At 34.2% G+C, this 10,759-nt stretch overlaps 1 protein-coding gene across 1 annotated transcript; it reads right to left on the bottom strand.

The window, feature by feature from the left end:
- Nucleotides 1-9,866: 9,866 nt before the first annotated feature.
- On the bottom strand, nt 9,867-10,397 carry LOC141640786 (uncharacterized). The gene is made up of 2 exons (XM_074449467.1): nt 10,382-10,397; nt 9,867-10,315 (listed from the first exon to the last, which is right to left on the bottom strand). The coding sequence occupies exons 1-2, from the start codon at nt 10,395-10,397 to the stop codon at nt 9,867-9,869; spliced, it is 465 nt and encodes a 154-aa protein (XP_074305568.1).
- Nucleotides 10,398-10,759: the final 362 nt, after the last annotated feature.

Consider the following 10,759-nt stretch of genomic DNA (forward strand, 5'->3'; position numbering starts at 1 on the left):
TTTAATCATCAGGGGGAGTAGCACGCGCTGTACTCTTTTTCCTTAGCCATGGTTTTGTCCCATTGGGTTTTCCATGGAAAGGTTTTAACGAGGCAGTTATTATTATGCGTGTTTGAAGATTATTGTACTCTTTTCCTTTCTAGCGTTTTTTCCCATAGGGTTTTTCTAGTAAGGTTTTTAACGAGGCATCTTCTTCAGTGATGGACATCCAAGGGGGAGTGTTATGAAATATTACACTGTAATATTATATGGATGTCCATATCTTAGAATATTCTAGGGTATATTATATTATGGAAACTCTACCTCATTATATGTGTATATATACCCCCTCATAATGGAATAATATACAGTTCTGTCTCCCTTACTTTCTCTTGAGTTTCTCTCTCTAATTCTCATACTCTATATTTCACAACAAGGTTCATATTATAGGACCCAATTTAAATTATCCATTTTTTTTCTCTCATATGTTGGGTACATTTTAGGGACAACCACTTGCCATATCATCCCACAAACCTGTATGCAAATATGTAACAATTCTCATCTATAAACCTCAACCCTCATTCACAACAATAGAGAGGTTTGTCAACAAACCTCTAAAAAGTACACAAACCTTTATTGACAAATCTCTATTGTGGATGCCCTAACCGCTGTTTTTTCCTTTTATTTTGAACACAAACTTAAAGAAAATGAATTTGAACTACACAAAATACTATATTCTACAATCCACATAAAATTTAATTTGAACCATACAAGATTTTCAAATTAGAAAAGAGGGAACAAGACCCTACTATCATGAAAAAGGAAAGAGTGAACAATACGTCGATTATGAGGGTGAGACTTTTATACTCGTATTTAGAATTGGCAATGGGGTCGTGCCATGCCGGCTCGAGTCAGCCCAAATTTTGGCCCGGTTCAAGCATGGTCAATCTTGAACATTGTAATTTGGATGAAGTAAGTTTTTTAATAAAACTTGGCATTTGGTTTTACGAATAGTGATTTTTATTTAAATCATCAATGAAAATAACATTCTTCGTTTCATTTGACATAATAGGTACCTGTGTACACACATCGCTGAAGGGAACTATGTTTCTCATGACTACGGATTCGTGTCACCTGAATTGTTCTCTCAAAAGCTGCATGGATACACATACAAAAACCACATCGATAAAATTGTTGAACAGTTGAGGACGCCCAAAAGCCTATGGTTTGCCCCATACAATGAGAACCGGTATGTATAGTACTTTATTATAATGAATCACGATTCTATTCATTTATTAACACGCTTACATGCATGTATATGAACTAACAGTTCAATTTTCAATATTTCATAGCAAGCATTGGCTGCTAACGGCAATCAATGTGACAAAAAGCATAGTGTACTAGATTGACTCTTGCGGACATAGTCCCACTGAGACATTTGTAAAGATGATAACTGAGTAAGTTTACAACCTTACATTATAATATCATTTGTTATTGTATGACCTTTGAAGACTAGGCTCCTTTTAATGTCCCAGCAATATTACTGAGCCAAATGCTAATTATAATTTCCTGTATATATTTATGAATTAGTGTGTTTCGAGCAATTGGAGCATCAAGTCCAACTTTTGTCCGGATAATAGTAAGTGTATTCTTAATAATTACTCCTATCATTTAATTTATGTTTATGCGAGAGGTTGATCTAATTTAGCTAATTTGTATGTGATTTATATAATACTCCTCTCTACAACCAGACAGCAAAAAATGCGCCTTTTTCTGTTGTCGGTCCATGTGGGAGATTATCACCCGAAAGTATATCAACATAGAGTCACCGGTTAGTGTGTTTTAATAACTATTTCAAACGTAACTTGGGTTTAATTCTGTGTAATATTCCACTTATTCTGTCTATTTTGATTAAGTATATTTTGATTTGTAGTTCCCACCTTCAATCAACAACAAAGACCCAACCTATTCGAAAGAAGACATCGCCGACATGAAAAATAAGTGGGCCACTTATTTTCTTTCATTAGCGGATCGTCAATAGTTTGCTCATTATGTATGTGTGTATATAGTGCCATGTGTAATTAGTTTTGGTCACCCTGTTTATAATATTTTGATGCTGGGTTGAATAGATCCATCTGTGTAATATTTTGATGTTGCATGATTGAAATTTTGCAATGCGCAGCTGCAGAAATGCTATTTTGCAGTAGCATTTCAGCGGAACTTGCTACTGCAAAAATTAGCATTTCAGCAGCTGCTAGAACCTGCTAAAATAATTTTTTTCAAAAAAAATTTATAAATTCGATTACGGTTAAATATAAAATTGTGATCAATAAATCTATTGAAAACGGTCACATTTAAATAGAAACCCGTTGACATATTCATCTATAATATAACGGTTTAATAAGCATAAACCGTTGTCCAATTCATGACATTTAAAACGGTTTAATAAGCATAAACCGTTGTCATATTTACTATTTTACAACGGTTGTGTTTCAGTAAAACCGTTGTCATAGGTTTCCGTAGAGCATTCAGACTAATACTACCACGGTTTCAATATTATAGACAACAATTTTTGAACCGTTCTTAATATTGTATTATGGTTATTTGAACCCGTTATTTACATTTCATAATGGCTCCGCCTTTTTAACCACCGTGGTCACAAAATAACAACGGTCGATGTAATAACGGTTCCGTATTTTATATTACAACGGTATATCACCTTATCTAACCGTTGTTGCACCTATTATTTGGCGTAGTGTATATGTTATTTTTATATGATGATTCAATTATTATATGAGGTAGCATCGGTACATCAAGACTATTCTAAATAGAAAATAGAAGATAAGTTTTGGTTAAAAAGTAATAGAATTTTGTTGAAATCCTGTCTCTATTCTAAACGCTACGAAGTACTATATTACATAGCTATTAAATAAGGAAAATGAGATGGCGACACCGGGTGTTACTCAAATTGAGCGACACCCGGGGTAATATTGTAATTTTATTGTGTATTTCGTTTTCCCTCCATTAAAATCCAAATTTTAAATTAATCATATATTATATTAAAGCAGAAACCATCTGCCACGTGTCGTAAGCAAATGACTTCTGTCACATGTCATTTTTAGTTTTCATCAAATATTATTATTTAAACCAACACCATAAACAAAAATATTTAATACAATGCCACTAAAAACATATTGCAGGAAATGATTGCAAAACATTATTTAGTTTCCTATTAAAAAGTCAAAATTGAAAATAGTTTGAATAAGTAAGGCATGAAATCCGCAAAATATTACGCGTAATAACATTTGATTCTTAACTGCAATAACCATTTTGCATATAAATGATAAAAATGGAAGTTAACTAATTGCATAAATATAATTTTCCCATCACTCTCCATGGAATCTGCATCAATAAACGGAAATGATTTTCTATAGAAATATTTATCATAAGTTACCGTAATGTTACTCACATACCATATTTAAAATCTTCGTATTTTGATACGGAGTATATATATTTTACTATACAATATAAATTTATGAACTTATTTATACACGGGGGTTCAAAAGCGTTGTAGATGAGTATAGTAAGAACTAGGAAGTAGCTATTTGCTTATTATCACCAACGTTTACTATATGCTCCATCATCATCCTTATAAATGCTGGTATGAAAAATCCTACTCCTAATTTTTCTTTTTCATCTTTTTTAGAGACTAAACATGTATGATATCTCAGCATTTTTCTATAATTAATTATAGAGAAATATCGTCGGCTTTGTCACAGTTTATTTATACTCCATCATCATTGTTATAAATGTCGGTAGAGAGAAGTATGCTACCAGTAGAGATGGCAACGGATCATGGACCCTATCCAGATCCGCGGATCCGGACCCTGATGGGTAGGATATGGATCCTAATTTTCCAGACCCCGTGGATATGGGTTGGATATGGATCCACTTATTTGAAAATGGATCTGGATATGGATCTGGAAAATTTGGATCCGCCGGATATGGGTCGGATATGGATCCAACGTTGGTGTGGCGGATATGGATCTGGATCCTATCGGACCCTACCCAGATCCGGTCCATTGTCATCCCTATTAACATTACACAAACACAGTACACAAGTTGTAAGTTAGAGATGGCAACGGATCCTGGACCCTATCCAGATCCGCGGATCCGGACCCTGATGGGTAGGATATGGATCCTAATTTTTCAGACCCCGTGGATATGGGTTGGGTATGGATCCACTTATTTGAAAATGGATCTGGATATGGATCTGGAAAATTTGGATCCGCCGGATATGGATCCAACGTTGGTGTGGCGGATATGGATCTGGATCCTATCGGACCCTATCCAGATCCGGTCCATTGCCATCCCTAGCTACTAGTGTCGCTCAAATCAAGTCTGGAGAAATTAAGGTCTGTAAGTATAACTTACTTGATGTTTCCGACAATTTTATATACGAACGATGATTTTTGAAGTGATGTTAAATTGATGGATAACGTTATTTTATTAGAAATTTTAAGGTTAATCTAATGAAACAAATTATTTAGACTGATTATAGTTTTATTTTATTTTATTTTTGTGACGAGGGAACCGCAACCGCTATCTTAGGTGTTGTAGCTTAAATTTTGATTGCGTCATATTATTAGTTTTTGACATGATTGTTTTATTTTGTAAAGAGTGGACTATATGATGTTAAGATAATGATCATTATAAGTGTATTTTATACTAATAATCTCTTTTGATTAATAGATTACGGTGGTAGTATCTTTCAAGAAATGTAACTAATAGAGATTGACAAAATAACTTATTAGGGACGGGTTGGTTAGGGGTTAATATTGGATTCGTATAAATTAATATTTTAAATCATCCTTTCATTCATCTATTTTCGTTCTAATCGACTCGATCTTCACAATACTTTTTTTTTACCTTGCAGGTACTCTAAGGTTGATTTAAAGAATCTGTTTACCATATAATTTACATAAGTGACAATACAACACTAATGGCTTAGAAATGCACATCGGCAATAGTACCGCCATTTTGATACTTCACAAGTTCACATTATAAAAGCACAATTGATCTTTCTTAAGATGAGGTTAAATAACATTCTGCTTAAATAGATTGGACAACGCCTTTTAATAATCCCTAGATATTATGCTTTTGTCAAATGTATTTTATTTGCCCTCTTTTAAGTTTAAGATGAAAGTACTATCTTAAAACAAGAATTTGTGATCAAAGCAATACGGTATGGTCATATGCTAACGGAACTTTAAAGATCCTGGCCGTTACCAAGCACACAGTAAGTTCAAGAGATATACATGGAAAAAGAAGACCCGAGACCTAACTCCTGTAAAGACAAATACTTCAAAAAAAAGTCTCAAAACTACAAGATAACGATATACTACATCCGAATAAGAAATACATTTCAGAATTGACCAGCTTAAGGACTATGTATAGTTATATCGATAAATAAATAATTAGATATTAAGCAACATTTTTATGTAGGTATAAAACCATTTGTGGCACAAGAAAACAGTAGTATTTTTAAATTTTGTATATTAATCCGTGCATTTTAGTGAACACGTCATAAAAAATGTTTTTAGTATTTATAAAAAAAACAATAACGAGATTGTACATTAAAATGATTTTCTCTCCATCTCACTTTTATTGTCTTCCCTTTTATTTTGGGGAAGATTTAAGAAATATGGGTAAAATAACAACTTTATCCCTTCAATTAAAAAGAATGGAGAAAAGAAGGTTGAAAATGAAATGAAGAAGTACGTAACTCAAAAGTATTACTAAGACAAACACATAGCAAAAAAAAATGAGTAAAATAAAACCTGCAATAATGGGTAAAACTTACAACAAGGGATGTTGGTTATGCTGAAGGTACATGATGTAGGGGATGGTGGAGGAAAGACGGGGTAGAGTAGTTGGAGGATGTAGGATATGGATTGCAAGGTGTATTAGTTGTGGGGGGCTGCTAAGATAGGGTTGAGATGGACGTCGTGGTTTGAGAGGCAATATGCAAGTCGTTCATAATAATGATTTATTTTTGTCTTTATCGGCTTGACTTTTCGTTTAAGTTATATTTCGAGTAAATGTCGGGTTAGGTTTCGAATCGAGTCAACTTGGTTTACCTTTCGAGTCAATTTCGGGTTCTCTTTCGGGTCAGGTTAGATGTCGGATAAAGTCAGGTAAGGTAGAGTCAAAGCATTTATCGGGTCAATTCGTGATACATGTCATCTCAGATCGGGTCGGACTCGGTTTCGGGTCGTACTTAGTTTCGAGTCGTTAATAATGTTGCGGGTTATCATCGGTTCAAGTCGGGTCGATTTCATACTTTCACGGGTTACAGAGTTTCATCGGGTCACGTCGGGCCAGTTTCAGTTTGCAACATTTTCAAATCCTATCAGGTTTGCTCGGGTTCGGGGTGCATATCACTCGAGTATTATTTATCCATTTGGTGTTACACCAAAACAGAAAGAATTGTATAAAAACAACATAGCACTTCCGATCCACCATTTAATTTTTTATTGTGTTACTTTTATTTTTTTATTTTTAGATAATTTAAGATTATAAAAATAAAAAAAATTCATCTCGCGGAATTTAACAAGTTAAAAAGCAAAAAAAAATCACAAAGTATTATAAATAAAATTACGAAATGTAACTTCACAAATATATGCATAAACAAAATAACTTTTAGAAAGTTTCATTTAAAATCTACTAATGAATTAACCTTTGACCTTTACAACAAAAAAACCATACACAATCTCTACTTCGATCAACATTTTTCGTAGCCACCCGTGCAGTGCACGGGTACAAAAACTAGTTAGTGTTAAAGGACAATTTAGGTATTTGACATTAATTAACCAACAATGATGAGCAATTTTTAGCGTGAGATTTTCGTGGAACAAACTGTGAACAATATATTCATCAGTGATTTTAGTTGAAAAATTAAAACAAAATTTTCCAATTTGTCATTTATGAATACATTTTCCAATTTGTCAATACTTTTCTCAGATGTGAATTAATACATGGCAAATTCAATGAAAAATTCATCTTTCGTGTGTACATCTGAACTTTGAACATACCTTAACAATTATGAATCCAGTAGAGAAAATTTGTCGTTTCACGTTTGAGAATAGAATTCTCTCTTTTATTTTTGTTAATTTAGTAAACGTATGATTTGATGATGAAGATAAAGCGTCATGATTTGATGTATAATACTCCGTATATATTAGAGCCGTTAAGATATGCACGTACTAATGTAAAATATTTGATATAGTTTTAATTAGTATTTTATTTTCTTAATATAATAGATTGTGAATTACGGTTTTATCCTTATGATATTGGCGTAAAAACGAAAATTAATTTTTTATTTTTTATTTTTTTCTATTTTTTTATTTGGGTGTTACCGAAATTCGATAACACCCGGTGTCGCCCTAACACTTCCCATTAAATAATAGTAGTATTTGAATAGGTTACATATAGTCATAATGTCATATAGTGAAGTTTTACTCTGTTTCGTTTTTGTGCAGCCGAAATCATGCTTAGACTCCCTCATATGCAAAATTGTAAAGAGAGTAATTACCCATTTTGTTTCTTGTGATGCTACCGTGGGTTTTTTTAATTAAGCTTGATTAATTTAACACACGAGTGATACATAAAGTGAGAACAAGGATGTAAAACAGTAGCATATTTGTGAGTAATTTCAGAGTATATACTTCGTATATATTGATTCAAATATTGACGATTTCCCTTCCTTATTCCTTCCATATCACTTTTATGCCTCTCTTTTCTTCAAAAGTTTATTCCAAATTAATGAGTTCAATTACAATTCTAAACTTTAAAGTTCTCAAACACCTAAATGTATAACGATAATCCACATCACTACTACTAATTTTTCACCTATCATTATTCATTACCACCAATAGGCAATGACACAAAAATCAACGATTACCCCCTTTCGTATCACACCAAAGGTAACATTTACTATAAACGGATGTGTCACATACTCACATCAAAGGTAAAATTCCTTATTTGACCCACAACATTACCAAATTATGCTTATACCCATTTGATATTTATACAAAATGTCATTACATACCCACCCAATAACCCACAATTATATATTCTACTTATTTTTTTTCCCTTTTTACTCTTACTTTTTCCACCATTACTTAAATCACAAATTCTCATTATAGATGACGCATATCCGTATATAGCTATAGTCTATAGACGGGCCAAATATCCACCCACTTTAAGCAAAACGGGCCAAATGTTACCACCTTAATGTAAAATGTCACCAGTGTCATTTTCTAAGCTACAACAGGTAGTTTATCACATGGAAATGATACTTGTGACCTTTGGCATTAAGGTGGTGACATTTGGCCCGTATTATTTAAAGTTGGTGGATATTTAGTCCTACTATATTCCTCGTCTATTATGAAACGCTTTGTACTTAAATACGCAATTTTTCCTACGTTATATGTGGTGTGGTAGGGGGAGTAACATTTTTCTCGTATATGTTAGACCGTCCTAATTTAATTATGACAAGTAGATACGCAAGTAGATAGGATTGAGTGCAAACAGTACTACAGACTGACTCAAATAGGCTAGACTTATAGAGCTATAGACCAATCATTTATAGGGTGTACGGCTTTTCACTAAGTTTTTTTTTTTTTTTTTTTTGACAAAAGTGTACTAGTTTTATATATATAATAAAGTTCGAGTACAAACGAAGCCGTTACAAAACAAACCGAGGGCCAGAAAAGACCCCTAAACTACTAGAAACACAACTAACATAACTACTATTACAAACCGAATTAACAAGAACACAAAGACGACGCTTTTTAAACGGTGGATGGAAATGGCTATCAAAATGGATTGTGTTTTCCTCTTTTCTCTTAAAACTCGTAACCTTCTCCACAGCTCCAAACCTGCAAAAAACAGATGAACCCCTATCCGTCAGCAAAGACTTACCCTTTACCTTTGCTCGAACCCAGGTTGAACATTGCCGACTAATATTCTTCGTCTCAAATCTGCTACAAGCCCTATTTGAATGTGTCTTCATGGCTGTGAAAATAAACATGCTTTGACATGGCGCGGGGATAGAGTTGGTGTTCCCATGCTGGTCCAAAATGGCGCCTTCAATCATTGAAATATCACTACAAGTCATGCTTGAATTATCCCTAATAGGAGCAAATTGAAATTGAAACTGATCCACTGAACATTTGCTAACAAGAGAAATGTTCTGCGAAAGGCGCTTCTTCTTCTCGATATGGATGATGGCCTCCTCTTCAACCAACTTAACCTCATCTGCCTCCGTTGACTCATCCGTTGACTCATCCGTTGAGACAACTGTAGATATCTGATTACGCATCTCGGGTAAATAGCTAGAAAGGGGAACTGCTGCTTCCCTTGAAGTCACTTCATGGGGAGTTCCCGTCTGGGCTTCCTTATGTGGAAGCGAGTGAACACGAACTATCATTGTAGTAAAAGATTTACTATGGTGAACATGAACTTCCTTACCTTGTAGAAGGTTATTGTAGGAGCTGGCATCAATTTTAAGGTGGGAATGACCACCACCTTTCTTGTTGAATTTGTGAAAATGATCCCTTTGATTCGGAGTAGCGGAATCAACAACATTCATGTCTGAGGATGAAACTTTACTACTAGCACCACTACTACTATCAAAATGCATATGATCGACGGAGGATGTAACATTCTCATTAGGACACAACTGAGATGATGAATGCTTGATGTCCTCATCCATTTTTGTTACCAAACAGGCTTCTTTAGTTTTGAGGGAAGAAACACACTTTTTCCCCGGGCGAACCGTATCTTCAACCAAAGGGTCGATAACAACTCTCTTACCATTTTGATTAATCTCGAGGGCTGCAAACTTCATTCAATTCTCGAATAATATCTTTATTATGAGGTTCTAGCGCCTGTGCCTCCTTCAAAATAACACATGCCTCTGAAATCCTATTCAAATTCCTAAGAGCCACAGCCTTGCGAAAGAGGGCCTTAGAATTATTAGGGAAGAAGGTTAAAACCATAGAACAGATAATTAGAGCACCGTCAAATGCTCGAAGCTTAATGGAACAGGCCGCTAAATTCAAACACAAAGAGATAGCTAAGGATACGGTTGAGTTTAAATCAAAATAATTCCTATCCTTAAGATTCACACACAACTGACGGCATGCCTTATCATAACAATCTCCCGCAAAATCAAACTGATGTTGTCGAAAAAGACTATTACCAAAGTCTTTAAGAGCATGAATTTTAGAAAGGGGGGAACCATCCAATTGGATAAAAAGCTTCTGAAATTCTGCATCGTCACCCACCAACACGTCACTCCCAAAAACAAAACCAAAGTATTAGAGAAAGTCGGTACCGGAAACAGACGACATAACTGGAAACGAAAATTGAGATTGATAAAAGAGTAAGCTCAACAATCTGAATTAGATCTATAAAGGAGAAAAGCACTTAGCTGAATCCCGACAATGTAGTAATGTCCAATTAAGTCTATATGTCAAGTACGCATTATTTCTCCATTGGATCACGTCATCACGTGCGTGAGTCGTTGAAAATCCTACAAAATTATGCTTCATCCTAACCGCTGTTTTTTCCTTTTATTTTGAACACAAACTTAAAGAAAATGAATATGCACTACACAAAATACTATATTCCACAATTCACATAAAATTGAATTTACCGAAGATGTCTTAGTCTAGTGGTTAAAACGGAGATATTGTGGACAATAGGTCCCAGA

The sequence above is a fragment of the Silene latifolia genome, chromosome 2 (genome assembly GCF_048544455.1).
Source record: "Silene latifolia isolate original U9 population chromosome 2, ASM4854445v1, whole genome shotgun sequence".
Taxonomy (NCBI): domain Eukaryota; kingdom Viridiplantae; phylum Streptophyta; class Magnoliopsida; order Caryophyllales; family Caryophyllaceae; genus Silene; species Silene latifolia.